General features: G+C 40.9%; 1 protein-coding gene across 1 annotated transcript; it reads right to left on the reverse strand.

The window, feature by feature from the left end:
* Nucleotides 1–667: 667 nt before the first annotated feature.
* On the reverse strand, nucleotides 668–23,263 carry ALDOB (aldolase, fructose-bisphosphate B). Its single transcript, XM_014070972.2, has 9 exons — nucleotides 23,107–23,263; nucleotides 11,801–11,917; nucleotides 10,558–10,769; nucleotides 9,907–9,961; nucleotides 9,051–9,211; nucleotides 8,808–8,891; nucleotides 6,796–6,970; nucleotides 4,982–5,181; nucleotides 668–1,265 (listed from the first exon to the last, which is right to left on the reverse strand). The coding sequence occupies exons 2-9, from the start codon at nucleotides 11,910–11,912 to the stop codon at nucleotides 1,170–1,172; spliced, it is 1,095 nt and encodes a 364-aa protein (XP_013926447.1). The 5' UTR covers nucleotides 11,913–11,917; nucleotides 23,107–23,263; the 3' UTR covers nucleotides 668–1,169.
* Between the last annotated feature and the right edge of the window lie 908 nt (nucleotides 23,264–24,171).

The raw sequence follows: 24,171 nt of genomic DNA on the forward strand, positions 1-24,171 counted from the left end.
GAGCTCCGTTTTCACTGGAAGAGGCACTGTGGGCCAGCCCTTTGCTGTTTCCAGGGTGGCCCCAAGGGCCAAATCTAAGCATCCTGTGGGCCAAATCCGGCTCCTGGGCCTTGAGCTTGATACCCCTGGTCCACTAGCTTCTGCTGACATTAAACATCAAATTGTAATAGATGACAGAAAAATAGAACCTCCCTATGAGCAGAAGCTGAAAAGGGCTGTGATTAAACAAGGACATTGAAATTAGGCTATGCCTGATTCCTGCCACCAAAGATCTCTTGTTGCTTTGGGTCAATAGAGTTTTTGAGCAGACAGGTCCATTTGTACAAGTATATAATTTGGTTTAGCCAATAGATAATTTGGGCCTATGAATCATTTATCTAAAGCAGGATTTCCCTGGGTGATGGCTTTTCTATACAATGTGTTTCTTTTAAGTAATTAAATAAATAGTTCATTTCTTGCACTTACATAGTTCAGGTTCTAGGTGTATTCTGTTTTAAATATAAAACCTCTCTCTCTTTCCCTCCCTCCCCCCTTTGCAGGAAAAACATCTGAAAGGGTCTTTAGAGAGATTTTCAAATCAGATGTGCCTTCTATAGCAGAATTGGATTGTCCCACAAAAAGCAAAAGTACAATGGGACCAGAAATGAATGACGGATACAGTCTTGGCCAAAGTTTCACAGCCGTTTAATCTTTTCACAGTGGTAAGACATTTGCTCAGAGTTTATAGACTGGAAAAGGCTTTCTCTGCTTCCTCTTTCTTGGTATTTTCATGTTGTTCTCATTACATGGACATTTTATTCACATTTCTCCTCTTGGATAATAATAGGAAGGGAGGGAGTCATAAAAAGGCAGTAGACCAACGAATGATAGATTAGATCCTTAAAACCTGCCTGGTTCCTTATGAATGTATTTACATTCATTTGCATGGTGCCAAAAGATTTACAAAGTACCATGATGGCTTTTATTGCAATTCATCCATTTGCTGTTCCTACTAGGAATATATATTGTGGGATGTTTTCTCTTTTGGCCTTTTGCCAACTGTAGGAGAGAAGATGACTGAACTGCCATGCTTTATGTACTAGTATGTCAATAAAGGAGAATATTTGTAGCTCAGGGTTGAAATGAGGGATCCTTGGTGTTCTTGAGATTGGTTGTTTTGGTTGTTAACACTAGTATGTGTAACTGGGACTAAACAGTGATTGGGTGGCTGCTCCACTCCTCTTTTCAGATGTGACGTACTGGCCTTTGCAAGCTAAGCCATTAATCTGAAAAAGAAAAGGGAAAGATACAGGTAGTAACAAAAATAAACAATTGAGAAAAATCAGTTAATCTAAGCCAAGCTTAAGTTTCTAAGCATGGTGTTACTCAGCGTGCCCTTGTTATAGTACTGTATTTAACTATACTGAACAGTTTTTACAAGACGTTAAGCGGTCAATTTGACTGGTGGAAAAATACACCTGTTCACAGACTATATTTATATCAACTATGATAACATGTAATTACAGTATATAAACAATGTAATTTTATATCAAATGTATCAAATGTGAAAAATTGCATTAAATTTGAAATATTTGTATATTATATATGTTATGTAGTAATAAATCTTTTCTAGATAGCACAAATGCATTAGCTATAGAGACAATCAAGAGGAATTGTGAATTAAATATACCACAAGACAATGGTAGAAAATCCTCACATCTAACTGTGTACATTTCACTTTAATGATGCTATCATAGAAGTCTCCTCTTTTTTCTTAATGCCTTTAAATACATCTCAAGGCAGTGAACGTACCTAATACTTCTCTCTCCTATTTTCCTCACAACAACTACCTTGTGAGGTGGGTTGGGCTGAGAGAGCTCAAAATCACCCGGCTGGTTTTTATACCTAAGGTGGCATGGGTCTCGAACTGTCTGTCTCCTGGCTTCTACCTTAACTACTTAACCAATACCAATACCTTAACAAATGTGGCAAGAAAAATTGTGAAATGGGGCAAAATTCAATAAATTTCTCACTTAACAACATAAATTTTGGGCTCAATTGTGGCCGTGCATTGAGAACTACCTGCACTTATCTTCAGTGTTACTTCATTCTGCTGTAGCATTAAATTTCATATAGAACAAGCTTGTTCTTTCAGAATTGTGGAATTGTTATATAACTGTCTACCTTTAGAAAAGTTTCTCTTGAGTTAAACTCAGCTCCTATAATTTTATTGATGTGTCGTAATTTTCTTAGCAGTAGTATGGAAATTGTCATTGTTGCTTTTGGACAATTTTTAATATTTTCCTATTAAATATACAGTACTGAGATTCCCAGGTGGGTTCCCCTCCAATTATTAGCCAGGTTCAACCCTGCTCATCTTTTTGAGAGCAGGCAAAAACAGCCAGGTTACATCCCTACAAATTGAAAGCTCTCTCCCTCCCTCTCTCTCTATCTCTCTCCCCTCCCTTCCTCTCTCTCTCTGTCACTCTGTGTGTATGTGTGTGTGTGTCTGTCTGTCTCATTCACTCACTCAATCACTCACCCTGTGTGTCTCTCTCTGTCTTTCTCCCTCCCTCTCTCTCTATCTCTCTCCCCTCCCTTCCTCTCTCTCTCTGTCACTCTGTGTGTATATATGTGTGTGTGTGTGTGTCTGTCTGTCTCTCACTCACTCACTTAATCACTCTGTGTGTGACTCTGTCTCCCTCCCTCCCTCTCTCTCTATCTCTCTCCCCTCCCTTCCTCTCTCTCTGTCACTCTGTGTGTATATGTGTGTGCGTGTCTGTCTGTCTGTCTGTCTTCTCTCACTCACTCACTCAATCACTCACTCTGTATGTGTGTCTCTCTCTCTGTGTCTCTGTCTGTCTGTCTTTCTGTGTGTCTCTTCCTCCCTCCCAACCTGCAGATGGGCTCCGGACCAGCGGAGCCTCTTCCTTCTTTTTAACCAGGTGATCTTTTCTAAGACATAACAAAGAACCTTAATTACAGGCTGAACAAAAGAGCCCATCCGGGAAGACGAGTAACATGAGGGTGATCCCTCATGTTACTCAGACCAGCTGAGCCTCCCTGGATGTCGCAGCAGCAGCAGCCCCAAGTGCGCCGATCTCTGCATTTTTCGCATCGGGGCATGCTGCAAGAAGAGGGAGTGAGTTAAGACCTTTTCTAGCCGGCCCAAAGGACTTCCCCAGACTTGCTTTGCAGCAATCCAGAAAAACGTCTTCACTCATTCCCTCTTGCAGCCCACCCCATGCGAAAAACGCTGAGATGTTAAGCAGGGGAAACATCTGTTGCTTCAGTTAGAAAGGAAAGCAACTTCAGAGCTGCGGCTGGCGTCTGGCCGGCAAAGGCTTCCCACTGACCTCCCCCCCCACCTCCGAGTTCCTGATAGATGGAATTATTTCAGCAACATCTCCCACCACCACGGCACTCCACCCCCCCCCCCCTCGCACGTCACCTCCGCTCCGTTCTCCAGCAAGCCTCATGGTTTTTTTTTTGCCTTTAGGAATAAGAATGTTTAAAAGGCTTTTTAAAAAAATTGGGAAAAAAAAGATCATGCAGGTTCTGCAAGAGCAAATCTCCATCGCATGGCTACGTTTTTTTCTTCCTCCAAATAATGGTCACCACTTATTGTAGTGAGTCAGCCTCCTAACTTCAGTCCAGGCTCTGCAATTACCTTCTCTCCCCCCCCCCCAAACCCGCAGAAACAGGAGGGAATCGGTATTATCGTTAGCACTCTCTCCCATGCCTGGCCTCCCCTTCAGAGGTAAGGGGTGGGGAAGAGCAGATCTCCCAGGGACACAAATATTCCCCAAGTGCCCACCACCCGCTTCTCATAGCTCCCCCCCCCCCCCGAAAATGGGAGAGGAGTGAAATAATGCTATGCTTTGGAAACGAGGATCTCCAACGCCAGGTCCATGCCAGGAGGTTCGGGGCTTCCCTCCAGGCCACCTGCACAGCCAGCAGCTGCGTCCACAGCCTCCGTGGGGAAAGGTGGGCCATGGGAAAGGGGAGCAAGTGCACTCCCCGCCTGCCCGCTCCAATCTCGCCCACCCAGTTCCCAAACCCTCTCTTCGGAAAGAGTTCTCCAGCAGCCTCTGGCAAGGTGTTTTCCCCACCCCACTCGGGCCGAAAGCAAATAAAATATAAAATGCTGGTTTACCTTTCTCTGCTGCTTCTCTCCCAGGCTGGAGCCGAGAGGAGATCCTTGTCCTAGTCTTCCTGCTGCCCTCGTGGCACGGGGAAAATGGACGGTACTTTGTCCCTTCTGTCTCCCCGTTGCTGAGAAAAGCAACTCTGGGAAGGTCCTTTGGTGGCGGCAAAGAACCTGCCTGCTAGCAAAGGACCTTCCCAGAGTTGCTTTTCTGAGCAACGGGGAGACAGAAGGGACAAAATACCGGCCGGCTGGGACTGGGGGCAGGGCAGGCTTATTTCCGGGTCCAGTCACAAAAATAGGACTTTTTAAGACACCCCACCCCCTCCGGGACACGGGACAAATTGTGCTGAAGCATGCCTGTCACGCAAAAATCGGGACGTCTGGTCACCTTAACCTTAACCACTAAACTAAACTCTCCCTTTTATAGTACAACTACTATGATTTGATCACAAAATTTGCATGGTGAGGTTCTATCATTCTGAGCTTGGTTTAACTCAGGTGTATCTCATTTAACTTGGGTTTACTGACTTAATGACATATTTAGATTTTTACCTGATATACCAGGACAGATGAGCTTTTTTGTACTTGGGGCACATTTTTCAATTATAATTATGGGTCCCTTTTATAAATTTGTCCTCCAAAGAGTGTATCCAGTAGTATGGTAACAGATAGCTGGATCATTTTAAAAGAAATGAAATTTGAGGGAAGATGCATCCATCCCTGTTCTATTAGTGAAAAAATGCTAGAAATAGCTTGACTGAAAGCAATAATATTTCAGTTTGAAACATATACTAGTTATGTTGTTTAGTTTTGGCACCTTTGAGATTCTAGTTCTTAAGGATATTGGCTTACCTTTGCCCGTTTCATGAAGGCCTCTTGGGAAGCCTTCTTATTCTCAGGCTTGCCAGACCAGGCAGCCAGCGCTGATGCTTGTAGAGCTCGTCCGTATGAGAAAGTCAGCTTCCAGGGTTTGGGCAGTGGGCACAGATTGATAGCATTGAGGTTAATGGAGGCCTCCTCTTCACTTTGGCCCCCAGAAAGGAAGCAAATTCCTGCAGTTTGAATCAGATTACAAGATGGCTCAAATTTCTAAATGATAAAGTAACTGTGCTGGATTCATAGTGATCTTTCATATGATGTTTTATATGATTAGACCAAAATCTCAGAAAGAAATGATGGTTAGCTACTTCCATATTACAGATAGTCCTTGACTTACAACCATTCATTTAGTGACCATTCAAAGTTACAACGGCACTGAAAAAAGTGACTTATGACTATTTTTTGCACTTAGACCGTTACAGCAACTCTTTGGTCATGTGATCAAAATTTGGACACTCGGCAACTGGTTCATATTTATGATGGTTGCAGTGTCTCAGGGCCACTTGATCATCTTCTGAGACTTTCTGAGAACCAAAGTCAATGGGGAAGCCAGCTTCACTTAATAACTATGTTACTAATTTAACAACTGTAGTGATTCACTTAACAACTGTGGCAGGAAAGGTCGTAATGTGGGGCAAAACTCATTTAATTGTCTCGCTTAGCAACAGAAATTTTGGTCTCAATTATGGTCATAAGTCGAGGACTATCGTATTGTCATGAAAAATATGTGAAGTTGGACTTCACTCACTTCTGTTTATGTGCCTCAAATATTTCTTATCAAATCATTTTTTTTTAAATTCCCCTTTCAAGGGAGAAAGTTCCTCAAGGTAGTTTACTTTTCATGTTTTTCAAGAATTTCTTATTTTTCAAGAATTTAAAGAATTTTTTAAAAGAACAATTAAAAGACAGATAATTTAAACTACGCTATCCTGTAAACATTCCATTTCAACAGAGGCCACATCTAAACATAATAAAACCAAACCCAGCAAGATGTCAAATTAGGATTGATAAATTTTGAACCTGCATCGTACAATCATTTAAATGTAGACTGAAATTTTCTGGCTTATTCAAAGGAAGACAGGAACCTTTCTACTGAGAAGTTGTAATAAAGATGGGGCTGCCCCAGTAAAAAACATCTCAGTAACATAAGATGGACCTTTATTGCCCCTAATAGGCCACATTTTGTAGGGAGCCTTTCAAATCACCTGATTCTAGCTATTTAGTGATTTAAACATTCATTTAAAATAAAAATGGACTGTCTCACATACCTAAGGAAGGGAGTGAACTCCAGTAAGTTACCATGCAAGATGGGAGTGATAGCAGGAACTGCCGTACCTAGTCACTCCATTAAAGCATGAGATGAAAGTAAGATGTGAAGACCCAGTACACTTCTGGAATAAGGAGCTAGAGCAAGGCTGTCAAACTCCCAGCCTGCAGGACGGATACGTCACGCGCTGGCCATGCCCATGCCCGGGTTAGCAAAGGGGGTGGAGTCCTGATACCTCACGTGATGCCACCGTGACGATGTGAGTTTGACAGCTCTGAAGGTAGCTGCACAATTGGCAAGTGTGAGTGCAAAAAGATTTTGTGTGCCTAAAATCAATTCTCACTATTGGATAGAACGTTCACATGAAAACGCCACATTTTTTTCCCTTCACAAACCAAGAAATATTGATTCAGGATGCTCAAATTATCTTTAAAACAGCCTTAATTAGGTAGGAAAACCTGAAATTAAATAATAACTGAAGAGAGTTCTGTTGCTCAAATCATAGGGTCTGAAGAATTACCTGGAACAGCTGCTGGAACTGTCCGAAGGAGAGCTGTAACTGTTGCCATGGCCACATCTTGTGGGGTATATTTCTTGGGACAAGCTTGTCCAGCTGTCACCATGTTGGGCTTCAGCAGTGTCCCTTCTAAATAAACATGGTGGTCATTCAAGGCTTTATAAACAGCAGCCAGCACCTGGAATGCAAAGAAAAGTGATGGTGAAAGTGTTTAGAACATGTTTATAGGCCCACTTCTTTTAGTGTGGTAATTCTCAGATAAGTGTACCTGTATCCTCAAACAAGATGTTTCGGCAACAATCTTGCCAATAAGTTTTCTTCAGTGTCTCCATGGCTACTCAAGATGGCTGTCCTTCCTCAGTCTGGTACTTTCCTTCGGTGTCGGACTATAGCCTCTATCATTCATTAACACTCACACCAGAGGTGGGTTGTTCCCCATTCGGCCCGGATTGGGTGAACCAGTAGTGGCAGCGGGAGGCTCTGCCTACCTGCCCGGATGCTTCTGTGCATGCGAGTGTGTGCAAGCGCACATGCACGCACGAGCAAACCAATAGTAAAAAAATGGAAACCCACCAGTGACTCACACTGACTGAAAATGATAGGAGTGCAACACATTATCATTGATTACACTTTGCTTACATCTAAACAGGTCCTTTAGATCAGGGGTCCCCAACCCACGCCCCACTACTGGACGGTGGCCTATTCGGAACTGGGCCGTGTGATCAGTGGGCCAGCGCGTACATCAAGTGTGCACAGCTCAACTTGCAGTCAAGCTACGTGAGCATGTGTGTGTGTGTGTGCTGGACCGCTACTCACATGGCCTGATTCCCTTATCTCCCCTGATGGGCTGCCAAGCCACGAAGATTGAGGACCGCTATTGTAGATGTCAAGTAGGCAACTTCCTTTAACCTCAGCCATTATGGTCCAGGATAAGAATTGTAGGAAGGTGTGACTCAGTAACATATGCTTGTCTTATATTTTTTAAAAATGGAGAAAACAAATCTTGATCTTTAGTTGTTTCACTTCCAAAGGCATTAGACCAAGATTTCAAAGCTGACATTTTTTTCATGGTTTGCATGTACTTTTGCCTATTTATTTCTAATAAAATTACAAGTCTGCACAAATCTCTAATTTGTACCCATAATTTAGGAGTAGAATGAATATTGACAGACACAAAACAGTTTGGACTTGAAGTCCTTGAAGAGTAGAAATACATTTTAAGTGAGTAAACCCTGATAACCAGGGATGAGACTATTGCACCCAAGGGAATTTAATTTTAGAATGAAAAGTGGACCAGACTAATAATGTTGATGATGTCAATTGCAGAAAGCAGATTTACTTGGAACAGCTTCTATCCTGCGACAATATCTGTTAGGGATATAATCTTAATCTTGGGTTGACAATATACTCTGTATGTGTGTGTGTGTGTGTGTGTGTGTGTGCCATGATTGAAATAATGTATCTGTCACTTTAAATGCTCAAGTGAGATGCGATTGGATGCTGTTGCTTTAATCAGCCATAAGAGGGAGCAGGAACTACTACTGCTTTGTTCCTGGTTGTTCCTGTATGTTCTCCATGCTTGTTATTAGAGTTGAATACTGTATATTGGATGGTGGCTACTCTGTATATTAGTTACCTGTCTACATGGTGAATCGTGAGGAGAACATCTGTAAACCAACGTGTTGTATCATAGACTGTGTATATAATTCAAGACTACTTATTGCTTGTTTTGGAGAAAGTTTATCCTACTTTATTTTTGTTAAAACAAGTAAAGTTGTTTTAACTTCGGCGGCTGTGATTGATAATGTGACTATTCAGCGGTACATTCCTTGCTACCTTCTGCTACTCAACTCTAGTCTCCAAAAGGAGATATACTTAACAAAGTCAAACATCCAGATTTGCCTATAAGGACTTGATAGGTAAACTAAAATGCCAAACCCAGTCTGAACATCTGGCTGACAGTGCAATGATGAATAATAACAACAGCAGCACCAGCAACAACAATAACTCTTTACCTTTTCAGTCACATACTGACATCGCTGCAGGTCATGATCTCCATCAGGTAGGATTTCAGGTTCCACAATAGGAACTAAGCCATGCTGGTATTTAAACAGAGAGAGAAGATTTAATTGAAATCTAGATAGGCTATACTTAAGTTTAGCCAGGTTAAAACTAGGAACGCTCACAATCATACTCATTATCAAGCCTCTGGACAAACTGTCTCCAGCACCCAAATATTTGTGGGGACCTTATTATACCTGTTGGCAAATGCTAGCATAGCGTGCCAATGTGTTAGCGTTCTCCTGGATGGCAAGGGTAGAAGGAGTTGTATGTGTAATTTTCAGCACAGCACGCCACTTGCCAAAATCGGCTCCATCTTTCTTATACTGGGCACAGCGCTCAGCAAGCCCATCCAGACCTGAAGGCAAATGTAGAAGTATTTTAGCAGTTGAGTTTTTCCAATGTGGCAAACTCAGTCCATGAAGTTAGTTAATGGCTCTGTTTGTCATGAAAATCCAATACTGAATATATTAGTTGCACTGAAAAATACTTGATTGGCCATGCATCAACCAATCTTAACCATGGATAAGAATGCCATGTAAACAAAACCACTGCCTTCTGGAAGCTTGGAATACCAGATAGAAAAGTTGAATTGTTTTGTGATCTGGAGGAAGCTTTAGACAAGAATTCCTCCCCACTCACCAATAAAACGTTGTAAGCACTGCCCCTATAGCATGTGACAATAATTACTTTTGTTACCTTAAGCATGTAATTGTGTTCCTATTTGAATATAAATTCTACTTTTTTATTCCTAATTTCTTGAGTTTTCAGAACTAGAACACAACCCTGCCTGCCCAATCTAGGGTTCCATTCCTCCCAAGGTTAATTTATTCTTGCTTTTAGTGTTTATAGAAGTCTTTTCCTTCAACTTAAAAGCACTGTGTTCTTTAGTCTTGTTCTTCACTCCTTTTATCTAACATTCTAGCTAATGTTTCTGAAAATTCTATGATGTAAAACAGGGCTGTCAAACTCCCGGCCTATTTAGCAAAGGGGAAAAAAGTCCCGATACATGACGCCACAAGTTTGACACCCTTGACCTAAAAGAAAGTTTACCTTGAATGGTGGTTTCATTGTTAGTTCCTGCCAATGGAGCTGTGCCTTTATCCAGCTGTAGAAAATTAACACAGCGTTAAATGCACATGTATCACAAAATGTAGTAAAGCACACAGATCATTTAAACATGGGTACGACCAATATATGTTGGATGGTCTGGGATCAACTTTACCCAGATGATTTACCACACATAAACTCTGTGTAACTCGACTAAAACACAACTCCCCCCTCTTTACTATCCTTGTTTTTGCATGGCCTGCAATCCATACTACAATAGAAGTGCAGATAAAAGCTGGCTACTTCTACTTTTCTGCAGCAACTAACTTTGGGAAAGGGTATTTGTGGAAATTCTCAGCCAGCCAGGTCATAGTTGTCTCAAAGGTGCTTTTTTCAAAAGGTTTTTGAAACTGTTGAACTGTTTTTTTTTTCTTGAGGAAGAAGAAAACATTTTGCTTCTCATCCAAGAAGCTTCATCAGTTCTGATGGTGGGGATCAGTTCTGATCCTTCCATCCCCCCTTCATCAAAACTGATGAAGCTTCTTGGGTAAGAAGCAAAATGTTTTCTTCTTCCTCAAGGAAAAAAAACAGTCCAGCTGCCTTTTGAAAAAAGCACCTTTGAGACATCCAGGAAAGGATTTTGAAACTATTTACCTTGATTCCAACCACGATGCCCTTGTCCTTAATGACAGCTGGGAAGAGTTTCCCAGCATTGTCCTTTTGATAGAGAGTCTCGTGGAAGAAAATAATTCCCCCAATCTGTTGGTTGATGGACTGGTCGGAAGAGAAGAGAATATCACGGAACTGACGGCGGTTTTCTTCCGTATTCTCCACCTTGATGCGTTGCAGCCTGTTCCCCATTGTCCCTATGGAGAGGGGAAATAACTAAAAGTCAGGAACTTCGTGTTGGTGACCTTTACCTATCATCTGTCCTTTTATTTATAACAAGTTTTAAAAGCAAAAGAAGATGGTAGAGTGTGCATCCATGAATAACAAGCAATGATTTGTAAAATGCCATCATCTAAAGCAGTGATGGTGAACCAAGTGCCGAAAAAGAGAGCATGCGCATATGTGCGCAGCACTGAGTGCTGAAAAGGGAACACTTTGCCCAGGTGCACGCTCATCTGAGCCGCGACAAGGAAGAGGAGCTGCCCGGGGGGCATTCACATGCCAGAAAATAAACTTCCGGTTTCCGGTACGTGCATGCGCAGCAGCCAGCAAGTTTTCCAGTTACCGCTGTGCATGCGCACACACCAATCAGCTGATTGGCGTGCATGCTCACTCTGGAAAATGGAAGATCAGTTCTTCTGGTTTCCGGCACTGCTGCAAGCACAAAAGCCAGTGGATCTTCGCATGCACATACACGCTAGAAACTCGGAACGGATGACACTGCGTATTCCAGGCGACATGGCTAGGTGTGCCTCTTCAGGCACATGTGCCATAGGTTCGCCATCACGGATCTAAAGTATTGCTGGTAGTATCACCCATGTGGATTATACTCCTTCAGATCACAGGCATGGAATTTAAACTTCACTTTCAACATCATGTGGAAATATTCTCGATATTTATAGAAAATTGGCTAATCTCTCTCTCCTATATCATATGGGGAAATTGGGATTATACTAGCAATTTTTGATTTGAAAAATTCACATTTTTTATCCTTTGCCTGTGGTCTGAAAATGTGCAGTCTAGGAAAAGCAGAGAGAGATTAGAAAACAATGTGAAATTCCTTTCTGAATATCTTCCCTTGGCTTGTCTAAGGCAACTCTGAAAATGAGCCTCATTCATCATTTACAATGGTGCCCCTTATAGTTGAATCATTCACTAGTGAAATGAATGAATCTAACCTTTCAGCCTCGATAGAAAAGAACAAAAGTGATGGTTTGATGGCACTTACCTACAGATTCATCTGCAGCCAGGATCCCTTTGCCAGTAGCTACAATCCGCTGAGCTGTGTCAGAGAGTGCCTTTTTCTGCTCCGGAGAGAGAGTTGGAAAGTGATGGGTCATGGTGGCTGGAAGAAAAGTTCCAAAGTTTTAAAATACATTTATTTGGATATCTGAATAATCTTATGATTTTTTTATTTTATTTTAGCAACAGCAGCATCATTATATTGGCATAGTGTATTTAAACAGGAAAATGACACGTTCTTACCCACACTGAGGTTTTCAGCCATTATATATCAGTAAAACAACAAAAGAACAATAAATAGTGGATTTAAAAAATGTCTTCAGCTTCAAAGGGCCCTGGACTTATTTTGGTTGGGATTCAGACAGGAACCTGGTATACAGATACCATTGTGCAAATTTTGGTGATCTCTAGAGGAACCAGGACTATCCTAGTCCTTGATGTCTTAACTGTTTTCAATACAATTGACTGCAGAGACTTCCTGGGAGGAGCCTGCTGGTGGTGGCAGCAAAAAAATCAGCTGCCTCCGAATTCCTGGCTACGTACCTGTTTAGAGGATCTTCCATCTGACGTCTTATCAGGTTTTCTTATCCTTCAGGCAAGAAGGAAAGAAGAAATTGTTTTGCTGGCAAATGCTCTTCGATTTTTGCAGATTTTGTGCTTGCAGGGAAAGAGGGGCTAGCCCAAGGCAGAACGGCTGTCCGTGCTGGGAATTTCAAACTGCCTTGTGCAGGACAAAGTAGGTCTCCCCCACTCAGTTCAAAGTTTTGTTTGATTTAATCTTATCACGAGCTGAATCCATTTCCGTGGACAATAATTGTTTATCAACATTTTAGCTTCTTTTCTTTTTCTCCTCCGAAAAATTATTTATTTAGAGGCTTTTAAAATGGCGCCGAGCAGGCTGGTTTCTCCGGTAATAATGAACACTTTTTGTTAATTCTCACAAGAATTCACAAGAATTCAAAACAAAAGAGATTGCTTATCATATGTTTTGGTTTCACAATAGGCCAGCAGAAGCTTTTTAATTAGTTTCATTTCTACAAGAATTTTACTCCTTCATTAACTTTGCTTATCTGGAAGTTAAATGGTGATGAATCTGCTGAACGGTCTTGTTACAATGTTTACTCACTGAAAGTTTTGCCAAGCCTTAAACTTCAAAATAAAAGGGGAACTCAGCCTCTTTACTTAAAGCTGCATATTCAGGCAATAGAGTTTTATTAACTGCAGGCAGATAAATTTTGAAATGGCTTCAAAACCAAATATTAACTTGAAGTTGTAAATTTTTTTCTTATTACTATTCAAAATACCAGCTTCAATTTTGTAAAAGGCTTTCTTATCCAGCTGCGTTACAAGATGGCGATTTTATAGCTTCTGCGTTTGATATATGACACACTCAATCAGCTCTATTCTCCTGAAGACTTCTCCTTATTAACTGTTAAAAGTCTATAAATAGTATCCCATTTAAAACCGAGGGGAGCAGAGACTTTGTTTGTTTGTGCGTTTTTTATAATGGCTCCCAAATCGAAGCAGTCTAAGTGTTTCCTTAATAATACATCTCAAGAAATTGTTACAAAATCGCTGCCCTTGCCTCCCACGCCCTCTACTGGAGATCTCTTAACGCAAGAATTTCTTTTTGAAACCCTTAAAGAGTTCAGACAGGAAATTAAACAACTTTTATCGAACTTATATGATAAGCTGGACGCCAAGATTGCTCAAACAAGGGAAGATACGATCAGAGTTATGACTGTTATGACAGACTATGTTTCTGAAATGGAGGACAAATTGGAACTTTTGGAAAAAACTAATTCTAATTTGACATCTAAAATTCAAACGTTACAACAGGAAGTTGAAAATGCTCAAAAACAACTCGTTATGATAAATTACAATAAGACTGCGTTTGCAATAAGAGTCAGAGGATTGCGTGAAAAGGAACAGGAGAATTTGAAACAGACCTTTTTTGAGGCTTTCAGACGTTCGGTGGGAAGTCCGGGATTTAACTTTGATTGGCAGATTCAAAAAATTTATCGCCAGAACTCGTGTGTAGCAAAACAACGACAGCTTCCGAGGGACATAATTATATATTTCACCACAAGAGAATCCAGAAATGAGATAATACAGAAGTTCTACAATAACAGGCTGCGAATCGATGGACAGGACTTGATTGTTTTTAAAGAAATACCATCTCAAATATTAAGAGCAAGGAGAGACTACACTTTCTTAACTGAAAAACTCAGAGATTCTCAGATACAATATAAATGGGAAGTGCCATCTGGTATCACAGTCACATTTGAGAACCAAAAATATCGTCTCAATTCTGTTTGCGAAGCCCGAGATTTTTACTACAAAACTCTGAAGGCGGGACTTCCTGATTCACCCAGACTTGGAGAAAGACAAGGAGAAGGAGAAGATAAGCAGCGGGACACGTGGCTACAAGGCGGAGGGTGTTGCTATCCCCTTCCGGAAGGGCAGAAGAGTAAAGAATAAAGATCCAGCTATGCCTTTAAAATACTTCTTAAATTTTTAATTTGAATAAAATTTCAGGACTCCTGTCTGGTATAAAATGACAAAGCTGTATACCGATGAAGAGATATTGAGACTGAAAGAAGCGGTGCTGAATTTGGACATATATTGTATGGGACTTATATAAGACTTGTTTGAATCTTAATTTAAACTGCGCATGATCTATTCTTTGGGGCGAGGAGAGCGGAGATCATAGTTTTCTTGGATTGTGGTTTGGGATGAATGGAGTCGGGTGGCGTGGGGAAGGGTAGTGAAGGGTAGTGAAAGTTCAATTAGATTACCTTGATCCAGAATGTAAGCTGATTTTTGTATAAATTGCTATTTGAATACAAGGTTAAGAAAGATTATCTGGAGAGTCTACACGAGGGTGGAGTAAATATGAGAGGAGCAATGGATGAGGATAAAATATATATGCGGACACGGGTAAAGGCAGGATGGGAGGTATAGAATTTATATGCGGAAGCAGGTAAAGACATTGTTTAAGATTTTTAAAATAATGAGAAGCTGAGTTTAATGTTAGAGAGTATATTGACTTCTCTTTCTTGGGGGGGGGGGTTCCCCCCCTTTTTTTTCTTTTTATTATTCTTTTCTTATTTTTTTTTATTTTTTATTATTTTGTAACTTCTAATCTATTTGGTTTCAATATACTCCAGACTTTGCTTGATAAAGAACGATGCCGGGAATGGGACCTGGGAAGTCGGAAGGGGGTCAGGGAGGGGGGTTCAGGGGGTGGGTGGGGGGGAGGGTGGAAATATAGACTCAATTTTCAGAACAATGAATGCACTTGGATACTGTTGCTTTTTTTTTCTTTTTTTCTTTTCTTCTTTCTTTTCCTTTTATTTTTCTTTTGTTTTAGTACAAAACAAATAGACCAATGAATACTAGAAATACACCGAAGCGAGGTGTAGAGGGAAAGAAGAGGGGGGAATTAAGAGGGAGTGAGAAGGGAATGTAAGGAGGGTGAGATGGTGGGAAGGGGAGAAAGGAATGGCTGAGGGGGAGGGGAAGTAGAAGAGGGGATTGTTGGAAGGGAGAAATGAAAGTTGGAGGGGTAGAAGGAAGGGTGTATGTAGGATAGAAGTGTTATGAGTTGTTTATTGCTTCTTTTTTTTTTAACTGCACAGTATTTAAGTGATTGTATAAAGGAAAATGAAAATGTAATAAAAGAATCTTTGATTAAAAAAAAAAAGATATAATACAATTGACTGCAGTGTCTTTCTGGACCACTTTGGGGGATGAAGAATGGGAAGCACTGTACTGTAGTGATTTTCCTCTTCCTTTATAACTGGTCCAAGTCAGTGTTGGTGGGAAGGAGACTATGAACCTGAGTTCCTTGATATACGGGGAGCCTTAGGACTTGGCATTCTCCCCTCTCTTGTTTAGTATCACGTATGACCACTAAGCTGATGATATATCTAAGCTAAGCCTGACTAAGTGGTGAGATCAAGGTCTTATCTCAGTGTTTGGAGGCTGTGAAGGTCTGGATAGTGAGAAACAAACTCAGACTCAACCCTGGCACCCTGCCAAATGAAATGTATGTAGTTGGACCAACTTAAACCAAATTCTCCATTCTTATTCCAGAATGGAACTAAAACTGTGAGGCCCAGTGGGGCAGGAAGTAAGCCCAAGGCCTCTGGGGGGCCCAGCCAGGTGGAAGGTAGGCCCAAGGGGCCCAGTGGGGTGGGATGCAGGTAGGAGTATCCCTGAGGTCTGTCATAAGGGCTGGTGGATAAGTGCCCAAATTTTGTTGATGAAGGAATAAAGCAAGAGTTCCTGCTAAAAGAAAAATGGAACAGCAACATCTCCACACGAGAAGGCAAGAATAACAGGAGTTCTGCAGCACTCTCATCTAAGCCACAGCTGAGCTGGAGATAAACCAGCTTAATTTTCCAACACTGCTGACATCATGGAAAACAGATGTCTGGAGCTGCTTAGAATCCTCATGTGGACATGTTCTCAATGTGCATCTTTGCTTCACGCACAAAGGACCTTCAGAATTTGGAACAATATCTACTTAGTCCTACATTCTTCAAGCAAGAAGCATTGGCATCTCTAGAAATTGGTCCTCCTTCTGACCATCTCAAATGTAAGTAATATGTGGCACCCTGTTAATTTTAAGGCTGGGAAGTGGGGAGTTTATAAGATTATTTTCTTCTAATAAAAACCTACAAATAAACAAATTCCTTATTTAGAAAAGAAAGGTAAACAAAATCAGGGAAATCCCACATTTTCAGCCTTTCCTGTTTATTAGATCCTGGGTAATAAGAACAACAAGCTGAGCAATTATTTTCCATGTTTGTTAAGATTGATACCCAAGACATTTTGCCTTTCTGTAATTCTGATCTAATTAACATCTGGCTTGATAAAAATGATACAATAGGCTCCCCAACTTAAAACCAGAGATCAAAACTTCCATTGCTAAGCAAGGTAGTTATTAAGTGAGTTTTGCCTCAATTTGCGATCGTTTTTTAGCACAGTTAAGTGAATCACTGCAGTTGTTAAGTTAATAACCCATTTGTTAAGTGAATCAGGCTTCCCTGTTGACTTTGCTCGTCAGAAGGTTGCCAAAGATGGCTGCGGGGCACTGCAATTGTCATAAATATATGCCAGTTGCTAAGTATCTGAATTTTGATCACATGACTACTGTGCTTCCCTGAAAATAAGACAGGGTCTTATTTTCTTTTGACCCCCAAAATAAGTGCTTGGCCTTATTTTGGGGGAGTTCTTATTTTTGAGGTGCAGGAGGTGGCAAGTGTGGTCACCTCATGGCTGCCACTGTGCTGCAATACTTTCAGGGAGGGCTTATTTTGGGGGGAGGGCTTATTTTAGTACACGCGCTCAAAAGCCCAATTGAGCTTATTATCTGGGGAGGTCTTATTTTCAGGGAAACATGATATATGCAGAGGCTGCAATGGTCATGTGAATTTCTATGATTTATGTAGGTATGGGTCAGGTAATCTTCATTGCAGGCTGTGGATTGTCCTGTTTCAGACTCTGTTAAGAGAAAAGATAAGTGGTTCTATCATCTGCCACTGGCCACTATGAATGACATTCAAGACTGTAGTAATTATTTTCTAATTACTAATTCTAATCCGATATTGCATTAGTATTGCACTATACAGTAGAATTCAATATGGTTACTGTCCTGAGATAGAAGTTGTTTTTCAGCCTTTGTCCTTGTTTTTATTATCCTGTACCGTCTGCCAGATGGTAATAGTTTTTTTAAAAAAAGTGCCCAGGATGAGATGGATCTTTAAGAATGTTTTGAACTTTTTTAAGGCAGCCGGAGCTATAAAGCTCTTCTAAAGTGGGGAGAGGGCAACCAATGATCCTCTGGGCAATGATGTTGACCCTCTGGAGGGCTGTGCCACTGTGCAATTGGCAAACCATACACAGATGCAGTAAGTTAAAATACTCTCTATGGTGCAGAAGTAGAAGGTCACCAGCAATTTTTCATTCAGTTGTTGTTTCTTGAGCATGTGAATGTCTGTATGTGTGTAACACTACCACTTTTTTTAAAAAAAATATTTCCTGGGATGACAAGAGCATCCAAAACCACAGGTGATCACAAAATATGATCCTAAGAAAAATTGTACAAAGTTTTTTCCATCTGAATAAATGAATGCCTGACTATATAAGGAAAGTTTCTCTCTAAACATCTTTGATAGGAAGAAGACACTAAAATGCATCTTTTAAAAAAGTTTGTTTTAACTGTTTTAACCATTAAACTGTTTTTAATATTGAAGGGTTCGGTTTTGGTTTGAGGTCTTATTGCAAACTGCTGAGAGTTCTTTAGAATTGGCAGTATAAAGTTACATGTGTGAAATGGGCGACTATATATATCAAATAACTAAATAAGTGTGAACAAGAGGGAAAACATATTTTCACTTGCAAATAGATGTTAAGCTCATTGCAGTTATACCCTATTCCCCCCCCCCATTTCCCCCATCACCAATCAATAGATTTTGGCATCCTGTACTTGACTAATTCTGGAGACAATTTTTAAAAGGAAGTTGACACTGCATTGAAAAAAAACCCCATTAAAGTTTCTTTCTTTCTTTTTTTTTTTTTTTTTTGAAAAGTACAAGTCATAATAAAATAACAGACTTTGGGTTCTAGGAAAAAATTTCCACTCCCTCCTCCCCCACCATAAGGTGCTGATTGAACCTGTTTGTCACACAAATAATTTGCATTTTCCAAGCTTAAAAGTTTCACAGTGAAAACATGGTATTGCAGTACTATAAAAATGCGGTGGCATTTAAGATATACCAGGAGCATCAAAAGTAAAGAAAACTTTTGGCTGTTTGCCTAATCAAGTTTCTGGCAGCGAAACAACAGGATCTGGGCAGGAACAGTCAACCTAGCTGGAATGTAAAAACCATGTCCCCCCTCTCTTTCTTTAGTGCTATAGAAGAAGATAGAGGGGGAAAATATTTCCCTATTAGAAATAGCACAAAGGTTGTCTTCTGTTAATATTACATCAGATGACAGACCAAAGTGCAAGAACTGAGGTCAGAAGAGGGTTAGCGGATTGTGCCTTCCAGCTAGGGTTGTTGCAGTGTGGACTGGTGTGTGTGTGTGTGTGTGTGTGTGTGTGTGTGTGTGTTTTAGGAGGGAAGATAGATGTGCAATTTGCAAGGTCTCTTGTGAGTCTTTTAGGATGTGTGTCCAACTTTTGTTCCTAGGTAATGGACAGTTAATGTTTAGTTTTGCTAAGTCTAAACCATGGTTGTGTGGAGAATAATTAACCACTGAGTACAGCCATTACATGGATTAGAATGGTTGCTCTTTTCATTTCCTAGACCCAGAAGATATCGACTTTAGTAGCAATCTAAGCAGGTTTGATAATACAGTGATTTGCTGTATTGATTAAAAAGAATCCTGGATTAGCAGAATTTTTCTATAGTGCGTTTATAAAGTACTTATTTAATTATACCTTACATGATTGATATGATGGTGAAAAACAGGAAAGAGTAGTGTTATTTATGGTGGCTCACTGAGGTCTTGGATGAAAGGCAAAATACAAATTTAATAAATAAATAAATCTTCTATACTACAATTGAATGAGAAGCAGTTTAGTGTGGTGGTTAATACATCTGACTAGAAACTGGGAGACTGTGAATTCTAGCCCCACCTGAGGCAAAAAGCCAGTTCAGTGACCTTGGGCCAGTCACACACTCTCAGCTCTAGGAACTAAGCAATGGCAAACCACTTCTGAAAAATCTTGCCAAGAAAACTGCAGGGACAAGTCAGGGCAGTTGCTAGGAGTCAACACTAATTTGAAGGTATGTGGGTGGATGGGTTCAAGACGCAAGTGCCATGTGACAGGTTGAGCTCCTGTCCTTGCCCAACTCCTGCATTCCTAGCTGTTTGAAAGCATGCAATGCCAAAGATAAATAGGTGCCTTTGCCATAGGAAGAGAGAGCGATAGTGCAACTAAACATTAAAATGCACTAGGTGCATTTGTAGATTTTTGCAGACCTGCAAGAGTGAAAAGATAAAACTTGCCTTTTGCACAGCATTCAGTCAAGCAGAAAGCTCTAAAATTTCAAGAGGAGGTGGGGTGGGGGAGGAGAAAGAATAGTATGCAGTACTATGGTCAAGAGTCATGAATTTCTTCAAAAGTAGGGCAACTTCAAAGAGTTGGTGATCATAACCTGCTCCATTGAATTTACTGGACTCACTATTTCAAGCACAATATTGAGTCCAATAAAAGGAGCCTTCCATCAGTTCACAGTTTCTAGATGTGATGTACTGCACATTTCTCCACTTTGCTCATGGAATGCAATGGGTATATATGAGTGTCCAAATATCACATTACAGCTATAACTCTCCTGGGTGATCTTACCAATGTATGCCTCTTTGACTTAGCATAATATGGGACACAATAATATATACAGTATTTGGAATGAAAGGATTGAATGCATCCATACTGTCTTTTGATTAGTAACAGTACGAGCTCTCAAAAATATTTATTTTATTTAGTTATGTATGTGTGTGGGTGGGGGAGGATTCCAGAGTGTAAAGTTTATCTGAAAGAAAAGAATTATAAATAAGTATTTGATTGTATAATGGAAAAGAACATGCAAAACAGAAGTTTCTGCCTCTTTGCTTGTGTAGAACTGACCAATATTGCTTTGATAGTCGTGATATCACTAGTCGTGATATGCATGCATTCTTTTTTCACCAAAAAAGTCCTATAGTATCCCAAGGCACCCAAGAAATTCTTGCCACCTATCATTAGTGAATTTTAATGTTCCAGGGGCTCTATAGTACTACCACAGAGATAAGTATCTAATTATTGCCAGCACTTTCCACAAGACTTTCCCAGACAATAAATGAATTATTCCCAGACTTTAAAAGAATTAATGCGTTTTGAAATCCAACATTCCAGTTCTGTGTTCATCTATATATTTATCCTTTGAACCACAGCTTCCATGCAGCTCAGCCATAAATGGATCTCAGTTTTTTCCACATCCATTGCATAAACACTAATAGTCCAGCTATTAAAGTTTTGCGGTATTTGTATAATAAATAGCAATAGAATTTATACACCATACCGCTTCATAGTGCTTTGCAGCCCTCTCTAAGCATTTTACAGAGTCAGCATATTGGCCCCAACAATCTGGATCCTTGTTTTACCAACCTTGGAGAAATGGAAGGCTGAGTCGACCTTGAACCAGTCTGGATCAAACTGCTGGCAGTCAGCAGAATTAACCTGCAGTACTGCATTCTAACCACTGTGCCAGCAGGGCTCTTAGAAGTAATAGAGGAAAAGGTAGCACTATACCAGCAATACATAAATAAATAAAATAAAATATTGGAAAGTCCATGTCCCTGATGAACACCATTGGGAGAAAAGTAGTCCTGATACAGCCATGGGAAGCCTAGCTGTGTTCCTCATCCAAAGATGACTCTTTGAATGACTTTATATTGTCCTCCTCCTGGTATGTCAAAACACACATGGCCACTATTCTGGTTTTGGCACACAGTAAGAACTAAGAACCTTCTTTATGTAGAGAAGATAATAGGATTTTCTTATCTGACAGTAAATCAGCTTTCCTAATAGATTTTGCAGTCCTTGACTTAACAAGGCATGTATCATAGCCTTAATGAATGTTTGCCTGAAATCTTGGATGAACATTAACCTACATCTTAAGCATTTGTTCAAACCTACTCTACAACCACCTTGCTTGGAGCACAGTTGGGCAACATGTGGTTCCTTGAATGCTGTCAAACTCTTAATTGTCATAAGTCCAAGATAGCACGGTCATAGGAAAGACTGATGGCAGCCTCAGTCCAACAATACCTGAAGGGTAACATATTTCTCACTGAGGGATTTAAATGTATGCTTACTGGGGAATAGGAACAGCTCCACCAGTTTGCTTTTGGGTAAATGGCTCTTTAGGGACTGGCTGTCATTGCTTAGCTTTTGTTAATTCTGTATGTCAATCCTGTATACATCAGTGGTGGGATTCAATTTTTTTTTACTACCAGTTCTCTGGGCGTGGCACGGGAAGAATACTGTAAAATCTCCATTCCCTCCCTACTCCAGGGGAAGGTTACTACAAAATCCCCATTTCCTCCTTATCAGCTGAGACTCGGGAGGCAGAGAATAGATGGGGGCAGAGAATAGATGGGGGCAGGGCCAGTCAGAGGTGGTATTTATCGGTTCTCCAAACTACTCAAAATTTCCACTACCAGTTCTCCAGAACTGGTCAGAACCTGCTGACTACAATCTCTGGTGTACATCCTCTCTCGTGGTATGTGGAAGAGTGCTCACAAGATTCTATAAGCCCAATAAATAAATAAAATTTCCAAATTCCAAGTGTGTCATCATCTCATGAAGATTGCTTATCTTTACAATGAAGGACCAGTCCTTCCAGTCCTGTTGCTCCATGATTAAAAGCAGAGATGCTGAGAATTCTTCTTCCGCAATATCTGGAAGAGCCACAGATCCATCCCTCCAATTTAAGATGGTAAAAGACCCCAAAAGAGAAGTATTAACCATACTTCAGCCCTCTGCCCTTCCCACTTCCATTGGAGCGCTTTTGACCTGTTCTTCTATCTTACATTCTGTTCCTTTTTACTTGGCGATCCATCTTTATTGCTGACGTGGCAAAGAATTAGGCTGCTTTTAACAGGACTAACTTATTGCATCATTGGAGCCGACACTCAAATCTTGTTAACGACATTGAGGGATCCGGGACTTGTCGCCTTATTCCGGATAGGGAGACATTCCGTAAGCGGCTTTAAGAGGGGTTGAAATCCCTCGAGTGAAGATTTAGGGAGAGAAAAGGGCTTTTCTACACCGGAGATACAAACCATTTTCAGACGCAAAAAGCGACTCGTTTCCGAATAGGAAGACCAAAAGCCTCTGTACAATGGTGTAACGAATTGCAGTTACACAATTACACAACTCTTGAAGACGAAGACCTCCTCGCTCTCTCTTCCTGAACGTAGCTTTCTGAGGGACTGGAGGCTTTAACTCAGGGGTCTCCAAACTTGGCAATTTTAAGACTTGTGGACTTCAACTCCCAGAATTCTCCCAGATTGTTGAACTGACTCGCACCTTTCTCGACCAATGGGCAAAAGCTCTAGGGAGCTCCTGTACCCTTCAGTAAAAGCTTAGAGAGGCTCCGTTTGGAGCGGAGAAGCAGCATCTCCGGCGATCTAGACTTTTCTCCTCTCCCCCCACCCCACTTACCAACCCAAAAAAACTTTCTCTCTCTTCCCTAGTTTCCCAAGAACCCTCATGAGCGCCTTTGCACGTACCGCTTCGGTGGATCTTCACCGCCTCTCCCAGAAGCTCTCGTGAATGGATGAGGTGGCTTCAGCCAAACGGGACGAATTCTGCCACGCGGAAACTTTTTATACCTTTCGCGCAACGCGGCTGGTTAACTCTTCCCCGAATTTTCTTTCCCTCTTCCTCCACTTCAAGCTGGTTGGCACAGTGGAACTCCTCAGCAGTTCTGATTGGCTGTGAAGGGTGATAAGGTCGGCCCAATAAGAAGGTAGTGGTGTTTTTGTGTGTGTGTGTCTGTGTGTGTGTGTGTGTGTGTGTGTGTGTGTGTGTGTGTGTGTGTGTGTTTGCTTGCCTGCCTACTTCCCTCCCCCTCAAACACCCCCACGATATAATAAGTACACAAGCAACTGCCCTGTGTACTCAAGTGCAATACATTTTGCAACGCTTCCATATGACGAAAGAAACAAGATTTTGCAAAGGGGGAAATCAGAGCCAGAAAGTTCTCCCTTGCTTTGAAGCTGTTTGTGAAGGGCTGTTTCTGCTAACTTCAGCCTAGATTTAGCCTAGAACTACGCCACCTATGGTCTGACCTAAAGCCATAAGCCTAACCCTTAACCCCAACCCTAACGCCTAACCCTTAAACCTTAACTCTAACCCAAACATAGTACACAAAACTGTCTGCTACAACGTCCTACCTGTCAATGACTACTTCAGCTTCAACCACAATAATACACGAGCAAACAATTGAGACAAACTCAATGAAAATTGCTCCAATCTCGTTTGCAGAATATACGACTTCAGCAACAGAGTGGTCAATGCCTGGAATGCACTACCTGACTCTTTTGTTACATCCCCAAACCCTCATAACTTTAACCTAAGACTGTCTACTGTTGACCTCACCCCATTCCTAAGGGGCGTGCATAAGCTTACCAGCATGCCTACCGTCCCTCTCTTACTGTCTCCATTTATTCGTGCCCATTTCCTGTGTTCATATTTATGTTTATACTTATACCTTTTATCTTTTACGTTTGACAAACTAAAATAAATAAAACAAAATAAAATAAAATAGGTCCAGGACCTGGGAAGGCAAGGAC

This window comes from Thamnophis sirtalis, unplaced genomic scaffold, assembly GCF_051295495.1.
Source record: "Thamnophis sirtalis isolate CommonGarterSnake01/CBP01778 unplaced genomic scaffold, rThaSir2_p1.2 scaffold_5, whole genome shotgun sequence".
NCBI lineage: Eukaryota > Metazoa > Chordata > Lepidosauria > Squamata > Natricidae > Thamnophis > Thamnophis sirtalis.